The sequence below is a fragment of the Cryptococcus neoformans genome, chromosome 9 (assembly GCF_000149385.1).
Source record: "Cryptococcus neoformans var. neoformans B-3501A chromosome 9, whole genome shotgun sequence".
In the NCBI taxonomy this organism is placed as follows: Eukaryota; Fungi; Basidiomycota; class Tremellomycetes; order Tremellales; family Cryptococcaceae; genus Cryptococcus; species Cryptococcus deneoformans.
In genome coordinates this window covers 196,997-214,678 of record NC_009185.1, presented here as the reverse complement: position 1 = coordinate 214,678, position 17,682 = coordinate 196,997, and the positions used below count along the sequence as shown (strand labels likewise).

The 17,682-nt window shown below is 48.2% G+C and overlaps 8 protein-coding genes across 8 annotated transcripts; 6 read left to right on the top strand and 2 right to left on the bottom strand.

The window, feature by feature from the left end:
- Positions 1–307: 307 nt before the first annotated feature.
- On the top strand, positions 308–1,750 carry CNBI0690 (hypothetical protein; the record flags this gene model as incomplete). Its single annotated transcript, XM_768362.1, has 4 exons — positions 308–691; positions 752–827; positions 887–1,108; positions 1,167–1,750. 4 exons carry the CDS (start codon positions 308–310, stop codon positions 1,748–1,750), a joined length of 1,266 nt encoding a protein of 421 aa, XP_773455.1.
- A 1,466-nt stretch (positions 1,751–3,216) lies between these two features.
- Positions 3,217–4,354, bottom strand: CNBI0680 (hypothetical protein; the record flags this gene model as incomplete). Its single annotated transcript, XM_768361.1, has 6 exons — positions 3,217–3,288; positions 3,446–3,521; positions 3,705–3,738; positions 3,850–3,907; positions 4,042–4,141; positions 4,335–4,354. 6 exons carry the CDS (start codon positions 4,352–4,354, stop codon positions 3,217–3,219), a joined length of 360 nt encoding a protein of 119 aa, XP_773454.1.
- A 169-nt stretch (positions 4,355–4,523) lies between these two features.
- CNBI0670 (hypothetical protein) lies at positions 4,524–7,438 on the top strand (the record flags this gene model as incomplete). Its single annotated transcript, XM_768360.1, has 3 exons — positions 4,524–5,885; positions 5,952–7,103; positions 7,214–7,438. 3 exons carry the CDS (start codon positions 4,524–4,526, stop codon positions 7,436–7,438), a joined length of 2,739 nt encoding a protein of 912 aa, XP_773453.1.
- A 1,461-nt stretch (positions 7,439–8,899) lies between these two features.
- CNBI0660 (hypothetical protein) lies at positions 8,900–10,603 on the top strand (the record flags this gene model as incomplete). The annotated part of the gene is made up of 9 exons (XM_768359.1): positions 8,900–9,050; positions 9,105–9,405; positions 9,456–9,559; positions 9,620–9,711; positions 9,865–9,878; positions 9,936–10,061; positions 10,130–10,191; positions 10,247–10,285; positions 10,344–10,603. 9 exons carry the CDS (start codon positions 8,900–8,902, stop codon positions 10,601–10,603), a joined length of 1,149 nt encoding a protein of 382 aa, XP_773452.1.
- A 342-nt stretch (positions 10,604–10,945) lies between these two features.
- On the top strand, positions 10,946–12,920 carry CNBI0650 (hypothetical protein; the record flags this gene model as incomplete). Its single annotated transcript, XM_768358.1, has 7 exons — positions 10,946–11,100; positions 11,154–11,576; positions 11,632–11,902; positions 11,964–12,041; positions 12,097–12,255; positions 12,306–12,560; positions 12,618–12,920. The coding sequence occupies 7 exons, from the start codon at positions 10,946–10,948 to the stop codon at positions 12,918–12,920; spliced, it is 1,644 nt and encodes a 547-aa protein (XP_773451.1).
- Positions 12,921–13,458: 538 nt separating this feature from the next.
- On the top strand, positions 13,459–15,093 carry CNBI0640 (hypothetical protein; the record flags this gene model as incomplete). The annotated part of the gene is made up of 5 exons (XM_768357.1): positions 13,459–13,843; positions 13,900–14,027; positions 14,083–14,745; positions 14,803–14,952; positions 15,010–15,093. The coding sequence occupies 5 exons, from the start codon at positions 13,459–13,461 to the stop codon at positions 15,091–15,093; spliced, it is 1,410 nt and encodes a 469-aa protein (XP_773450.1).
- Positions 15,094–15,517: 424 nt separating this feature from the next.
- On the bottom strand, positions 15,518–16,640 carry CNBI0630 (hypothetical protein; the record flags this gene model as incomplete). Its single annotated transcript, XM_768356.1, has 5 exons — positions 15,518–15,574; positions 15,628–15,723; positions 15,774–16,258; positions 16,315–16,486; positions 16,539–16,640. The coding sequence occupies 5 exons, from the start codon at positions 16,638–16,640 to the stop codon at positions 15,518–15,520; spliced, it is 912 nt and encodes a 303-aa protein (XP_773449.1).
- Positions 16,641–16,862: 222 nt separating this feature from the next.
- On the top strand, positions 16,863–17,585 carry CNBI0620 (hypothetical protein; the record flags this gene model as incomplete). The annotated part of the gene is made up of 5 exons (XM_768355.1): positions 16,863–16,892; positions 16,939–17,011; positions 17,061–17,182; positions 17,234–17,431; positions 17,493–17,585. 5 exons carry the CDS (start codon positions 16,863–16,865, stop codon positions 17,583–17,585), a joined length of 516 nt encoding a protein of 171 aa, XP_773448.1.
- Positions 17,586–17,682: the final 97 nt, after the last annotated feature.

The window sequence follows — 17,682 nt, the reverse complement described above, 5'->3', positions numbered from 1 at the left end:
CGTTGGCGAAGTCGGATTGATGTGTAGGGCCCGAGGAGCGATTGTAGATGGGGGTTAAATATCTTGCTTAAATTAAGGACAGAATAAAATGATTTTTTGATTGACAGGGAGTCCCTTAACTGGGATCTGGAATTTAAGGCTGGGTGGTGGTCTTGCGGCAACTTCAAAATCTTACCCTTCCAGTTTTAATTTTTCGTCCTAAGTTTAAGGTAGGGGTCTGACCCCCGACTTAAAGGTTAAGAAGCTCTTAAACACGAAGCAGATCCTTTCTCCAACGACGAAGGAAAAAACGCGCCCACAAGTCTGTATGTGTGATGTGAAGATCTATCCTCTATCTTCCACTTTTTTTTTAGCTCCGACACATCATTCCACATATATGATGCCCAAAGGAAAACAACTCGCAGCAGAACAAAAACAGGACAGCGGTCAGGCCGACACTGCTACTACCAAAAGAAAAAGACATCGAACAGTAAACTGGGAGAATGACCTTGGCAGTGACCAGCGTAATGCCAATGACCATTTGATCGACTGGCTGGGTATGCCCGACTCAGACGGGACTTTGATGTTCTATAGGTGGAAATCAGACAATTTGACGGGAAAAACCAGAGAGCATTGGAGTAAAGTGGCTTTGGAGTATCTCGTCCAGAAGGGGTGCGCCTCTAATCGCGACGTGCAGTCTGTTTTGAGGCAGGTGGGTACAGACGGTGTTGTCTCTAGTCTTTTCTGCTTTCAACTGGCAAAATGTATATAGATTAAGAAAATGTGGGGCACATTCAAGAATGCGAGTGATGAGATCAACAAGACAGACTCGGGGGGGCCTAATGGTAGTGAGTCTCATGTCTTGCGCTTTTCCCATCATTTGTCATGTTCACTTATTTGCACCCAGATTATGCCATCCGCATTTGCCCTTGGTACAATGAGCTCATGCCAATCATGTCACACTCGGCCGCTGCCATGATTGGACCTGGGCGTTCGACTTTGGATGAAGGTGAGGACAAAGATCGTGAGAGGCTGAGGAAAAGGATCAGGCATGCGAAGGAGGAGGAGCGCGAGGACGATGATAATGGCCAGTGCGATACTGGCCTGGAACAATTTGGGCTTGATGAGAGTGAGTCTGTTTCCAATCTATTTCTACGCTTTGTTTGTACTACCGACTTGCTATTCAGCCGCAGATACCGCAGATGCAACGCCCTCACGCCCTTCTTCATCGGTATGCACCCAGGCCCTTGTCCCTATCCCATTTTCCACTCGTCCCGATCACTCTGAGGTCATCGCGGACACGGCATCTGCTTCAAGTTCTGTCGCTCCTTCTCTTCCCACTCCTTGGACTGTCTTTGAATCTCGTGGCTCTCCTTACGACGCTCCTTCTGGCCTTCTCACTCCAGACAGTCAAGGAACTGCAGAGCGCAATTCTCATCCTCGCGCTACGCAACGAATGCTCTCTGTAAATGAGAAAGCCGAGGCATGCAGCGCCGAGGACCAGCTCCAACGGCTCGTTGAGGCAAGCGAGGTGAACTGGGAGAGGAGGCACAGGGATATGCTTCTCTTACAAGAAGAGGAGAATGCGATCCTCAAGGACATTATTGCTGCTGAGGAAAAGAAAGCTGCCACGGCGGTTAAAAGGCTCGATTTCGAGATGTGGAAGGAGTTTTTGGCGCTCCACAGAGCGGAGGGAGCCTCGTACGAGGAGGCCAAAAAGAGGGCAATGGACGATGTCAAAGAATGGAATGATAAACATGGGCGAATGTAAAGGTTGGCGCGGTTGTTATCAAGGAAACAAAATATGCATGACAGTTCATGACTCATCGGTTTTGGTCTGGTTCGATCAGCCGACTGTAGGCTCTAAACCCATCAAGTTCATAACTTGATGGCGTCGATGAGGACCATTACCTTGCAGTAATATGCGCTCATCTTTGTCCTGCACATGCCTCCGGTTTTCGGCATCCTCTCGATCCATGTCGTCTCCTTCGCCGCTTCAGTACCACTCGCCTGTGGCAGTTAGGAGATTGTGAAGAATTCCGCAAGAACGAATCTAACATGATGCAATTCCCTCATCGAATCGATCTCGAATCAGTAGTCGCAAGCCTACGGAGCGGCTCTTGAGGATACCAAAAGCATGCTCAATTGAGACTCGAACACCAGCTGCCCTCTGATTGAAGATTCTCTGTTCGAAGCAGATGTCAGTTCACCCCCAATGTCGGCAGGGATCAAGTAACTCACTTCTGATTCGCCTAAACGAGCTGCATTACGGGGCGTTTTGAATAGAGGTATACAGTGAACAATGATCTCCAACTGGGAATGCTGAATCCGCTACCACATATTGTCCTCCTGGAGCAAAGAATCGCTCGGTGAGATTGGTTTGAGAGGATAGAGCCATTGTAGATGCGAGCATCATGGCAAGAAGCCGGGCGGGAACCCGTACTGAGCAAACGTGAATCGCCTTCCGTCTGCGATCACAAACGGCAAGGATTGAAAATCCACATCTAGATTTATATGAGAAGAAGACAAAGAATAGCTCCCTCGGGGAGATTGGCTCGAGAGGATAGAGCCATTGTAGATGCGAGCATCATGGCAAAAAGCCGGGCGGCGGGAACCCGTACTGAGCAAACGTGAATCGCCTTCCGTCTGCGATCACAAACGGCAAGGATTGAAAATCCACATCTAGATTTATATGAGAAGAAGTCCTCCGAAGCATCGGATCTTGGAGATCTGATCGCAAAAAAGGGAATTAGTAGACAGTCATCCATAGTCTCCACCACACAATCGCCAGGCAACCCTTCTTCTACAAAGTTAACAATTATAATAGCCACTTAAATTTAGGTACAATAGCCATTTCTGACGGAGTGCTAAACTACAGTAGGTAGTAGTAGCAAGTTGACGATACAAAGATGCATCAAATCGTCCAGATTACTTGGGCAGTTTCTAATCAATCATACGAATTTCGCTTTACTTGGCTCAATTTTGACTGCTTGATGAGTCAAAGATGGGCTGTTAAATACAGGACCATCGATTTCATGCACCAAACAAGCAACTGTTTGTGTCAAAAACCCTAGTTCTCACATTCCATTATTGCATTGCATTTCTCCCATCCAAGATTTCGCGGAAATCGTCCACGACTACTACATATGTATTCTTCTTGCTGCATAAAGATAACCATCGCACTGCTTTCCTTGACCGTCGGCAGCAGCAGATACAGATGCGCTACTTAACCTAAATTTACTTGAGGAAAGCTTGAAGACGGGCTTTGTCGAGGATTTCATCTTCTACCAAACGACCGGTTTCTTTGCCCTAGCAACAAGAGACGGGAATCATCATCAGCGACGTCCTTGTTCACTATTCCCCAATCATCAGGAGGAGAATGGCAGGGGAGAGAATAAACAGAAGGGAGAAGGCCAAAGGGGAGAGAACGAGAGACGGCAGGTAAAGGATGAATTGATGGACTCACGTTTTCAAGGCGTAAAATCGTAGGAATGCTGTTTACATTCCATTGCGTCCTAGCTTGGTTGTTTGGGGTTCGCCACCTGTTTAGGCCATGGGAATGAGATTGCAAGGGACGGAGGGGAAAAGGGAAGGGCAAGAGAAGTCAAGGCAAAGCGAGTTAGAAGAGCGAAAGATTTGAGTCAGTTTTCCATTCTCCACACATAACCCTTTCAACCGATGTATGATGACTTGGAACTTGGACTTGAACATGGACTTGTGCTTACTCTTGTCTGTTCCCAACCCAGAAGATGGCAGCATCTGCAACATCCTCATCAGCATTCTTTTTTTTTTCCTTCCCCTCTTTACCTCTTTACCCTATTGACGAAATTATGTAGGGTGTGAAGGTAAAGGAATATAGGTACAACTTACTAGGTTTGTCGGGAGCGTCAAAGGTTTCTTTCACGACATTCTCTACTGCTCTACAGTCCTGTATGCGTCGATGATATGCCGAAAGAAACATTGAAATAAATCAGCTCAGCATCTCCAAATAAGAAAGTATCGACCGATCCCTGGTCCAGGTGGGACTCTGGCTGCGTGGGGATACAAAGTAAATAGACTGACAGGGCACCACATCTGACCGTCGACGATGTTCGAGTAAAAGACAATATATGATACGGCCGGAGCGGTCGGCCCGTTGAGGGCATTGAATACGTGAGGATAGCTATTTACGTGGGTTAGCAGTGGGTGCGGTAGGGACGGATATGTTTTTGGGTTTGGTTGGGTCATCGTCATCAGCACGTAGCAAGAAGCAGCCAATGCGAATGCCAAAGGCAAATGCGCATGTGGAGAGCAGTAGCAAGGCGAGAAGTGCGGGAGATTAGTAGAGCCCGCTGGTTAGAGATGCATGGGCTTACGGAGCTGTCTGGAGAGGCATATTGTGCAGCAATGATGCAATCTGTGGATATGTATTTGGAGATGAACAAAGTAGAGATGAACAAGGGTAAATTATTATTGTCGATGCAAGACGCGAGACTGGAAAGTCTGAAAACATCACGCCATATCGCCTCAAACTCCACCTCCTTTCTCCGCTCTCCCCCTCCGTCATGTCCCCCCGACCGACACGCAAGACCCCACGCCCCGTCGCCCCCCTCCCCGCCACTGCGAACACGGTGAACGCGTCGAGCCAACTTGACATCCAGCTCGGCACTGGCATCGCGCGGCACCACAATGGAGACGAAGATGACGATGCGGACCGGGACAGAGGATACGGCGGGCAGTATAGAAGATCCAGTCTGGTTCCGGGCTCACTGGCGGCTCAGGACGCGGATGAAGGGGCCAGTGGGAATTCGCCCAAGAGCCCGAGTGGGAGTGCAAGTCGGAGTGGGATCGTGGTGAAGAGACAAGTCACGGTAGAGGTCCAGCCTCTGTCCACGAGTACCAGTCGACCAGGGGAAAGGAGGAGCGCGAGGGTGAGGGGGAAAGAAAGGGGAAGGGATAAAAGGCCAGATGGTGGACAGCCGGAACGACTGGAACGGCCAGTGGAACTAGCCAGTGTGGATGGGCAGCAAGCAGCAGGACAAGGATCAGATGGTACGGTAGAGCACGAAGTTGAAAAGCTCGTGGGTCTCCCGTCGAGTGCGACGGAGGTTACAGGTATCGGCCACAAGCCGGCATCGACAGATGGACAGCCAAGTGCAGCCGTATCACAACCAACAGAGTCTGGCATTTCCGAGTACAAACCACGAGCAAAAGTATCTAGCTCAATAACAACAACAGTCGTAAAACCTGCCCCACCCAGGAAATCCACGCCCAGAACCAAACCTCCAATGCGTTCCAAGGGCACATCCTCAACCCCCAGTGCTAACCCAGCACCTGCACTTGCACCCGCATCAGCATCTACGCCCGCATCCACAGATCCGAAATACAAAGGCAAACCCATCGAGCGGCGTGTTCTCCCTGCCCGAATTCGTCGCGCAGCAGGGGGAGGTCTGGAAGGCATGAGGGACGTGGAAGAGATGGTTGTCGATTGGTTACAACGCTGGGGTGAGCCCGTCACGACCCCTCCGGATGGCTTACCCATCCTCCTTACTACTTTACCACTCGAGATGCTTAACCCGCCACCTGTATTCACATCAACCGCCTCCTCGTCCGGGCAGGAACAATCGAGTAGACCGCCGATAACGTTGACTCCGTCGCGTAAGATTGATCCTGCATCAATAGAGATGGTCAGAGTCAAGATGGAAGGCACGGATGCGCTCGTGGATGTGAAAGGAGAAAATACGTTGGGGAAGGAAGAGATGATTGAGACGCCCGGGTGGGTGATGGTCAAGCCTGGGGAGGATGACGAACAGGAAGCTAGAGAAGAGCTGAAAAATGGCCCATTGATTGGGACTGGGACTGGGGGTGTTGGGAAAGGTAAGGGAGTTGTCAGTCCCGTCAAGAGGTTACGGAGGATGCACGACGAGGTATGTTTTCCTTTTTTCCGTCATTCTTAGAGATGATTATCGGGAAGAGCTGATATACTCGGTCAGCCTGAAGAAGATACATCCGACGCACACTACATTCAGTTGCATCGCAGACACGAAGCTTTTGAACGCCGCCAACGTCTGCGCGAAAAAGAAAAACTCCAATTCGAGCGGTACAAACTGCGTAGCCGAATCGACCTCTTGCGCAACTTGTCAAAACCCGCTTGGGCATCGATCGTAGCGACCGTCTTGGCTAGGGATGAAGATGGTTGGAAGAGTGGAAGAGTGAAAGTGGAAAAGGAAGGAGAGGAATGGTTGAGGGAGAGGTTGTTGAAGGAAGGTGAAGAGGTAATGAAACGATATGAAGAGCTTTTACCCCCTGAAAACCGGAAACACAAAGCCGGTGCCGGTATCAACGCCCAGCATCATCACCATCACCTCCCAACAGACGCAACTCCCAACTCTACTCGTTTCTCATCCCCATCCGGATCAACATGCGCATCCAGGATTCAATCCCTTACGCCGGAACCTACCGTCCTCCCTGCGCGAGTCGCTGCTCTTCGAGACCCTGTGGTGGCTTCGACGGGTAAGCGCAAACGCTCTAGTATGGGTGCGGGTACAAGTATGGGTACGAGCAAAGGTCGGCACTCGTCGGCGCTGGGTGATCGCAACAGGGACAGGAATGAGAATGAAAACGGGAAGCCGGATGGGGTTGGAGAGGAGGAAGGCGACTCATCAGGTTGGAAGAAAATGGCCAAGGCGTGTACTAGGAAAAAGCAGAGTGTTCAAAGTGCACGACGACTGGATGTAGATGTAAATGAGGGTGAAGCTCAAGTGGTGGGTGATGGGGACGGCGATGGCGACGACGATGGAAATGGAGAGCGTGCAGAGCAATTATGGAAAAATCAAAATTCCCTGCCAGACCCTATGGTATCCTCCCTCCCCCCACCCCAAATCTCTCAACCCCAAGTCCCCGCCCCTCCGCCCCTACCACCACCATTCTTCCCACCCTTCACTGCCTCCGGCCTACCATGCCTGATCGAAGCCGCCTCCCGCCGCGAATCCGCCCTTCAAGAAGCCGAAGCAAGTAAAGCCAGAGCTGCCGAACCTAGAAAAGGGAGATTGATAAGTCGGGAGAAGACGCGGATGAGTACAAGGTTGGGTGTGGTTAGTCCTTTTGGTTTACCGATACCTGGCGTGGTGGAATATAAATACGAGGTGAGTAAAGGTTTCTCGTCATAAGAATTCTGCGAGAATTGCAGGAAAAGAAAAAAAAAAGAAGAAGAAGAAGAATTTCGAGACTGATGAGAGTGTTGATGATCATCTAGTTTACACTCACGGAGGAAGAAGATTTCTGGCCGATCATAGCCGAACGTGAGGCGGCTGCGAATAGGCATCGAAGAGAGAGTCTGTTGGGTCAGAATGGGTTGAGCGGGTTAGGGAATATGGGTACGAGTTCCAATGGGAGCGTGCATAACGAGGGGTCTACCCGACAGGTGGAGCAGGCTGCAGTGTCGGGAGCAGAAAAGATGGAGAATATTGTTGTATTATAGAGAGGTTCAGCTCTCTTCTCCCTATTTGTATAATGATATAGCAATCAAGCATAATATGGCATACCGATACACTAATTCCAAAAAGAAAGTCTACCTGTTCACTCTTCTTTAACCCTTCCCCGTTCCGTTCGTCCTCTGTCTTCTGCTTGTGCCCAGTTGCCAGCGCATTCTAAACCTCTTATCACATACGGTACACCCATACCTGCCGCTGCCGCACACAAGATGATCAATCCCACAGCGGGTAGGGCGGTATACGGTAGAAAACCAAAGAGGAGCGGTTCAAGCGTAAGATGTAACGGGGTGTGGAATTGGTCGTCTGAAAGCTTTGGTTTCGGCGGTGGGGTGGTAAGAAGGGAGGAGATGAATGATGTGAGGTGGTTCATGTATGGAATATAAGTGAGGAAGGGTGGGTGGTGAGGAAATCGGGGAGAGAGGGGAGCAGCATGGAGAGTAAAGTACCCTGGTGAGAGAGGAGGGCTAAGGACGATTTTGGTGGGGGACTAAAGTATCATCGTCATTCTATTGTTTTTGCCTTGCAACGAAGTAATAATGACTTACTGATCCAGGCCACGAAGCTCTCAGAGTCCAGCTTTCATATGACCCCTTCCTATTCCCCATATCCAATGCAAACCATCGTTCAGGCGAACTGTCTGTCAGATTGAGAGTCAACGTCTCGTAAGGCGATATCCTGAATTTTAATATCAGTCTCGAAAGCGGCAGTAACTGTATACAATGAGTTTGCATGCGGCTACTGACGTACGTGTATATCAAAGAGTTTGGTGTGGGGTATATCGTCGTGTGAGGCGGTAAGGGTAGACGAAAGTTGATAATTTCGGTGTCCGCGCGTACACACAAAGCTATGAATGAGAAGACGAAGCAGCAGTAGGCTATTGATGTCCTCATGGTGAGTTATGAGGTCCTTGATGGAAGCGGAGCAATGTCCCGAGGACAGACTGGCGCTCGTTCTCCAAGTTTTCTGTAGAAGGGAAAGAGTAGTTGTTTTCGTGGAGTCCGCTTCTCGGCTCTTTCATCTGCTTTGTTGTTGCATCTATCAACTGCTTCTCTTGACATCATCATTTGGTTCCTCCCACTTATTAGGTAGAAAAACGGGATCAAATGGGGGGGGGGTACATTCTTTTCCGTAGGTACCAGTACTTTGATCAAGTGTCCCGATCTGTGTTCGTTCCGATCTTTAATTATTAGTAGCTCACTTGACAAATGACCACAACCACTGCAGTTCCGTCAAAATTGACTTTAGTCAATTGTAATGAGTTTCGAAAGGGAAACTATCTCGCGTCTCTGAGCAATGGAACTCTTACCTGCCATATCACGTTGATGCATTTCCCAAGGATCATCCATTACGACCTAAGTTTGGAGAGGCGTAAGTTAGAGCTGCTTTATCTCGTTCTTTTGATTGGATAGCTAAGTTGTATCATCAGCGAGGCTTGTTTATTCAACAGCATGTCGGCCTGTTTGACGAAGCTGGGCAACCGATCACTTAAACGTGGCAAGATACAGCAAGGCTCGCTGATTATCGAACAGGCGTTTAAGTGTATCTGGGTTGCAATGGACCTTCGAGAATTTGCGACGGTGCGGTCAATATATAGCTCTTGCAAGTTTTATGAATAAACATGGTCATTTCTGTCACTAATTGATATGAATGTAGGCCGCCGAGCTTGTGACTTGATCGATCAACTTTATCTCGGTAAATCTTTGATGAAACATTGCAGTCCAAAACTATACAAGCACCTGGTGTCAGCAGGGCTTAAGAAGAGGGCGAAGATCCTGAATCAATTCTTCAAAATCGAGGCCGACTCTATACAAGATGTGGACAAGGACAAGCTCTTTAAGGACGTCTCCTCAGATCTGAAAGTCAGTCAACCAACCCATAAGATAACTTCGGATTTTGGCCCTTCTGGATGGGCTACTACTTATCTAGGACCTAAAGGTAAGCGAGATCCAGGTTGGTAGGTCATCGGTTCATTATACCAAATCAGATCAATTCAATCCCGAAAAGTCAAATGTCACATATGAACAACGGCATCCACGAGAACTTGATGCGCCTGAGCTGTGGCTTGCATGGGACTGGCCAGATTGACGAATATCAGACGCGGATATGGAGTGCGTAGGCCTGATTGCCATTGTCTATTTGTCTTAAACATTGTTAACCATCGTTGACAGGTACCTCAGAAGGCCTGCTATCTACAGTGACAAACGCTGCGTCTACGAACTCTTACCTTCCGGTGTTGTCATTCACTGAGGCAGCACTGTTGGTCAAAATTAGCCTTATACGAGATTGTCTTCCGACAACATAACAAGGATTACGATGGAGAACTGTCCTTTGAGATGGATCATCGGCGAGTCCAGGCATCTGTCAAGTCACTCCCCCTTAGCGATCGTATTGATTGGGCGCGGTGAAAGAGAAGGATGCGGCGAACAAGTGAGTAAACATGTCCCTATCGATAGATTACGCCGGCTTCTAACCAACATTTTTCAGGAAGTATAAATCTGGTAATTTTCAAGGAGCACTTATTCAATACTTTGATGCGTGGATCAAGGTACTGCCATATCATATACATGTTCTCGTGCCTTCAGATCCTTTGAGAACAAAGCTCGGTCTTCTGTAAGTCGAGATGATAGAAACTAGGTGACATATGTTATGGACATTTTGCTGATATCCCCTTATAATAGCGAGACAGCTATCTGGTCGAACATTTCTGCCGCCTTTCTGGCTCTGGCGAGGCTGGATGGAGGTGTTGTGCACTTGGGGCGTTTAGGGTTCATTACGCGCATGGCTGGCTTTTGTAGATAAAGAGTATGCCACCGTTGGCGTCGTCAAGAATGCTTGTACGTCCAAGTCATATCATCTGTATGAAGTCCGATTCCTTATTATTCACGCAATTAGGTAAACGAGCATTGGCTTCTATTCCTCCATGGGACCCCATACGGCAAGATGAAGATGCCATTGAGAGCATGAAGATGATCTGGCAAACTCATATGGCAATTTTATCTGTCCAAAGTAACGACAAGCGAATGTTCAGGGAGATTAGCCGGGGCTTGAGGGGGATGGATACGCCTCAGCTGTTTATTGAGGAAATAGGTCCACCAGCGTGGTATGAAGAACACGAAGCGATGAAGCGAGAACAAAGGGGCTGGTTTAGATAGTAGAATTCCGGGTTCATGAATCGACAAAATCTATTCATACGGTGTGATACCATCTTAATTGCAATCGAAAGAATTTGCCATACTTGCATATAACCCTCTCTTACATACATACATACATACATACAGTACCACCTGCCTGCCATCCATCACCCACCAAGAACCGCTTCTCCTCGAGGGGGCATATTTATGCCGTTACGTAAGAGAGACTTACTGACAGCCCCCCCACACGAAACATTTTCATGATATGACAGAAGATCGAGCTCTCTTCGGGGTTGGTACTCTTTTTAAATTTACATCTTGTACACTTTCGGTACATCAGTAGCGCACTCAGGCCTTTCCAAGATGTCATCTACCAATCAAAAACCTCTATCAGCATTCGTCTCCTTCCCATCGCCATACACTCAGTCACTCTTGGTTCAAGCGCTGGTCTCCACTCTTCCTGCTTTGTCGCTTTCTCTGGTGCAGTTCCCCGAAGATCAGCCTCCAGCTTTACAATGGCATGTGTATTGTCCCTTTTAATGTCGGTTATCTGACGGGTTTTGGTCCATAGGGCCGATTATGACCTCATGTCATTCGACATCCCTCACAAAAGCCCTTCCAAGTATCTCATCTCCTCATACATATATCGCAAAGCCCTTATCCGAAAACATCAACTTCACAACACCATCATCGCATACCTCGCAAAATGCTCTCACCGAAAGATCCCTTCCATCCTCTCCCCTTTACCGGAAGGACCTGTTGGAAATGGGGATGGGACAGATGTGCTAGGTGGAGGTGCGCCGAAAGGATGGATAGTGGATTTGCAATTCGCAGATGAGCTGGATGAGGCGTTAATGGATGATTTGTATGAACTTGAAGCGGGGATGAGGGAGAATGAGGGGAAAGAAGAGGGAGAGAGGAGATGGTGGATTTTGAAGCCTGGATTTGCCGACAGAGCGCAGGGAATTAGGATGTTTTCCACTGAAGAGGAACTGTGAGTGGGAAGGTACGGATGGTTGGATATAGTTTCTGATGATATTTGGACGCAGACGAGCAATCTTTGAAGAGTTCGAGCCGTCATCTTCGGACGAGGAGGATGACGATGAAGACAAAGAAGAAGAAGATGATGAGCAAGAAAGCGAAGGGGCCCGGCAGATGGCCAAAGGCGGGGTGGACGGAATGATAGACATGTTAGCGAAAAAGGCTGTCGAGCTTGGCTTCAGCGGAGAAGATGATCAAGACTCGAATGAAAAAGAGGATGAGGATGGAGAGGGAGGTACGGGTGTCATGACTTCCCAGCTGCGACACTTTGTCATCCAAGTGCGCCGCATTCTTCGGATATTTTATGTGAATTTGAGCTGATGTTTGATATTTGACATAGGAATACATCCCTAAACCCATCCTTTTTGACATTTTCAATATACCTGAAGAACCATCGTCATCGTTAGAAGGTTACAAAGTAAGCATCTGAACTAATCGGTTACGCATTCCTCTTGATCCCTGATAAACTTTAGTTCCATCTCCGAGCGTACGTCCTCATCACCGGCGCGTATACTGTCCACCTTGCTCGGACCATGCTAGCCCTTTTCTCCGGATCACCTTATACCCCGCCCAAACCAACGGAAGATGGCCAGTTGGACCTCAGACCGCATTTGACCAACACATGTCTCCAGGTGAGCTCCTTAAATTACCAATTGTAGCCTATTCTTATCATATCACTTAGACGGATGCGTACGGCGCTCCTACTCCTCCTGAGGAGCTCGTCAAGCTTTTCTGGGAACTGGAGGGTATTTCTGCCTTGAACTGTTCATCCTCACCATCATCCGATGGCAAGTATTCTTATATACCACGAGGAGAGGTCACGAAGGAATGGTTGGACAAAACATTTGCAAAGGTCGGAGATGTTGTAGCCGAGACTGTCAAGGCTGGTGCTGAATGCGGAAGCTTTGGGTTGCAATTCATGCCCAATGCCTTTGAGGTGAGTAACACAAAGACATAAATGTTCTATGAAGGATTGAACTGATTCTTTTTCTAGATCTTTGGTGTCGATCTTATCCTTTCTTTCCCGCCATCATCGTCCAAGTCCACGTCTTTGCCTATACCAACGGTTACTCTTCTCGAATTCAACGCTTCTCCCGACTTCCACCAAAGCGGTGACCGTCTCCGATCCGAATTGCTTCATATGTTTAAGGGTGTTATCCATCTAAGTGTGGCACCGTTTTTCGGTCTTGAGACTGCTGAGGACGATGAGAAGAACGAAGAAGAGATGCAACTTGGAGAGGACCGATGGGGATGGCGACTGGTCGGAAAGGGAGAGGTTAGAGGGTCAGAGTGGTAATATGAGTAGATCTAGACTTTGGCGGGGCATTTTGTACCATAGATGCAACCTTTCTCGTAATTCTTCGGTCACGTTTTCCAATGTGAACCTCTGCTCGAGCCTACCCTGGGTCGCATGTCGGTGCCGGAAGATCCAACAAGGCTCGCGACTGTGGAATCGGCCACCTCCGAATATCTTTTTTTGTCTTCTGCCATCATGAACGGCATTTTCAGGCACTGCCTTATTCCTTATCTCTGATCGGTTGATTTTGTTTGCCGAATGGGTTGGTTTGGAATTGGAAAAAATACTCCAAAAGGCCAAATACATCCCAGAAGAGGTCCAATTTTGCAGATGAAAGTCCAATTCTTCATGATGGAGGTCCAATGCTTTTTATCATTCAGGGATTCGATTTGACCTCGTGTTGGAATGGGCAATGAGATGGCGATACGTATAAGAGGCAATTGATGGCAAGTATTTCCCCCTTTCTCCAAACTCTCCCTATCATATTTATTTAACTCTCTTTTCACCACAGTTAAAAGACCGAGCATCACCCACAACCATGTCCCCTATCGCTCTCAACCAACGCACTGGTGTGTCCACCACCCACCTCAAATCCAGCGTCGCACCTACCCCTATCTCTACAGCCGCTACCTCTACTTATCAGCTCCACCACACCGTCCCCAACCCTGTAGCCACCAAAGGTGATGGCATGCACTTTACTCTTACCACTGGTGAGACCGTACTCGACGCCGCCGCAGGTGGAGCTGCCGTCTCTTGTTTGGGTAATGGGAACTCTGAAGTCATCGAGACCATGTATGAACAGGCCAAGAAGATGGCTTATACCTACCACCAGAGTTTGGATGCTGAGGGTAGCGAAAAGCTTGCAAAATGGTTGTGTGACAGGAGTGAAGGTGCTTTGGTAGCTGGTGCTTTCTTGAACTCTGGTAAGTGGCATTATTACACTCGACAGTGATGATATGAAGGCTGATAAGATGCATAGGTTCGGAAGCCATCGAAGCTGCCATCAAAATGGCTAGGCAGTACTGGGTGGAGGCAGGCAAGCCCGAGCGCAAATACATTATTGCGAGGTTCCCATCTTACCATGGTAACACCCTCGGTGCCCTCGCTGTAAGTTATTCTCATGTCCTTGTCGTTACCCTCCATTGCTGATCGCCCATTTCAGATCGGCAATGCCCCCGGTCGTCGGGACATCTACAAACCCCTCATCTCCATGAATGCCTTCCATCACGTCACTTCTCCAGTATACAAACGTTACGCCCAGCCGGGCGAAACCGAAGAAGCCTATTCAGCCCGCTTGGCTGATGAGCTCGAAGCTAAAATCCTCGAACTTGGACCTGAGAATGTCATCGGTTTTTTTGCTGAACCCGTCGTTGGTTCCGCTCTCGGCGTCATGCCCCCTCCAAAGGGCTACTTTCCCGCGATGGACAAGGTCATCAAGAAGTATGGGACGCTCTTCATCATGGATGAGGTTATGAGTGGTTCGGGGCGGGTCGGCCAGTTGTTCGCGCATCAAGCTGTAGGAGAAGGGGTAAAACCTGATATCGTAGCTATCGCCAAGGGTCTTGGAGGGGGGTATGTTTCTATCTCGGGTGTGTTTGTTGGTCAACGTGTAGCCGATAGGGTAAGGGAAGGTGGCCAATGGAAAAATAGCCACACATACCAAAATCACCCTATTAACTGCGCTGTTGCAGCTAAGGTTATGGAGATTGTCGAGCGGGAGAACTTGTTGCAGAATGTGAGAGAGAGGGGTGAACAAATCCTGGAAGAATTGAAAGAGGCTGCGAAGGGGGTGCCTACCATTATTGATGTTCGAGGCAAGGGACTGGTGAGCACTTGTTTTACCTCGCCTCAAAAGGGGGTGAAGAGACTGATGATTAAGCAGTTTATCGGTGTCGAATTCGATGGCCCTTCTTCTCTCAAACCCCGTTTTGCATCTCGCGTTAAGGACCAGGCGTTCAAGAACGGCCTCATTGTCATGGGTATCAGCGGTACCATTGACGGTGTAGAAGGTGAAACCACCATCATCTGTCCTGCGAGTCTATCATGCATCTTTTCTGTTGTTTGGTACACCTGCTGATTGTGATTTTAGGCATACACTGTGACCAAGAAGCAGATCTCTGAGATTGTTAGGTTGTTGGTGAAGAGCATCAAGGAGGTTGTTGAGGAGCTTTAAACCTTCTAGTGCCTTTTATTTGTTAATGTTTTCGGTTGTACATGTATCAATTGTTGAACAAAGGAGTATTCGAGTCGTCTTTTGTCGGACGGAAGTTTGTCCTGGAAAAACATCACCAATTGAGATGCTAGAGTCGAGTCATAAACATACGCACGCCCCAGGATATGATATGTTCGAATGCCGTGTAGGCTGCCAACAAACCCTTAGCGCCTTTGGTATCGACTTGTCAAATACGAGCAAGTGCCCAAACAGGTCTTGAACCGCCAGGGAGTACAAATAGGCTCTTCAAAAGGTGACAAGAATTTTTGAGTGAGGTTGGGAAGACATTCGAGCGATTCGCATCTATACAATTCATTGTTGCCTAGACTCTTTATACTTCTTTGGGCTGACGATACCCTCCCCTCTTAAAATTTCTATAGGCGATCTATTCGCAGTCGACGACATCCCAATCAGTAACGAGATACTCATCCAAGCCGTCAAGCTAATTTCTTATCAGGATACTATATTATATGGACGATGTGTAAAGTAACTTACCTCCTTCATCTCCTCGGAAGAGAGCTCAAAATCGAAGATCTTGGAGTTGGAAACGATTCGCTTTTGAGATACAGACTTGGGGATGACAACAAAACCCTAAACAGCACATCAGCCGCGCATGAAATAGAAGATGTATTTGAACGTACATGCTGGATACCCCACCTCAACATGATTTGAGCAGCATCCTTGCCCTTCTCCTTGGCAATCTTCACAACCACAGGGTGGTCAAACCTCATTGCCCTCGCAAGAGGCCCCCAAGCTTCAAGCAAAATCTCGTTTTGCTCGCAGATCTCCACAATCTCGGGATGTCTCATGAAGGGGTGGAGGTCAACCTGGTTAACGGTAGGCAAAGGGACCTTTTGATCGATAAATTCTTGGATGTGCTTCTTGCCAAAGTTGGAGACACCGATAGACTTGACGAGACCCTGAGATTGGGCATCGCAAAGAGCCTTCCAGACGTTCTTCCTGATGACGGGACCGCCAATGGCGGAGTGCATTAGGTAAAGGTCAAAGTACTCGACACCGGAGCGTTTGAGGGAGCCCTTGAGGTCGACAAAAGCTTGTTCATAGCTAGAGTTGTTCTTGAGCTTAGATGTAAGGAAGATCTCCTCTCGAGAGGTACCAGTAGCCTCTACATAGGTATTGTCAGGATACAATACGTCATACGCTGGAACACGGCAGACGTACTTAAAAAATCGGCAATGGCCTTTCCACAAGGAGCTTCGTTCTCGTACCATTCGGCAGTGTCGACATGTCGATACCCAGCTTCAAGAGCCCACTTGACACAATCGTAAGTCTCCTTGTCGTTCATCTCGTAGACGCCAAGTCCGAATTGAGGGATAGCATTCCCGTCGTGCATCTACATTAACCAGTTCAGCTCAGCCACAAATCACTGGTGAAGAGCAACGCACCTTAAGACGAGCATCGAGAGACTTGACTGGAGCAGGACCGGACATTTCTGATAGGATATTTCTTGGGGTATTGAATAGACGTATAGATATAGCTCTTGGCATACAAACGAAGATCAAAATATGGTTTTCGGAGACAGCTTGTGATGAAGTCTCCGTCGGATGATGCAGACAATTTGGGGCTCCAATATGAGGTGTAAAACGTGAGTTACGTAATACAGTTTTCCCCTATCCTCGACCTGCGCTGGGACATCGATAGTGACCGAGTCGTCAATCGTTGTTTTTTGTCAAAGCAATACTTTATCAGACATCTTCGAACTATATAAAATGCCCCAACATCTCGTGTCCCCGGAAGAGGTGGGTGCTTTCCTACAGTCACTGGCATGGAGTTGACTGGCCACAGTTCCTCACCAAACTCGGCCAATGTTTCTCTGACCCGTCTTCGTCAAGTTCCGTTTGGCTCACTCACAAGAGGTGTATGTCTTCGCATCCTGGTATAACTATACGCTGACTGTTATGTCATAGTAACATACTCGGATGATGCGGATGTGCAGATGAACGACGAAGAAAGAGAGAACAACAGTGAAGGACCGGAACACGAGGTGCTGATAAGGTGTACTCAAGGAAACAACAAGTTTTCCGCTCGAGTAAGCAATTTTGCCCTGTAAAGCATCCATCAGGTTACTGAATATTTGCAGATTCCCGCCTCATCCCTCCCGTCATTCCACGCCGCCTATGGTTCCCTTCTCAAAACATCCATGGCACCCCTCATGCGAAAACGAGACAAGAAAAAGGAGAAGGCTCGGGCGGAAGCATTGACAAAGAAGAGGAAGGAGCTTTATGTCGAGGTTGTGATTGGGAATGAGGGAAAGAGGGGTAAGGGGAGAAGACAAAGGGTAAGTAGAATTCAAAATTCATATACAAGGGCCTATATGCTAATGTTGTGTGATCCAATAGCAAAGAAAGATTGCGGCGCAGAAGAAGAAAGAGACCGAAAGGGAAAAGCTGGAAATTAGGCAAGCTCAGCAAAAGGCTAGTGGGGATCTATAGAAGGCAAGTCACATGGGCAAAGATCGTTCATAAGGCTGACTTTTTCTTAGTATCTATGCACCGTGATTCAATCATTTCACCGCGTTCCATAACTGTA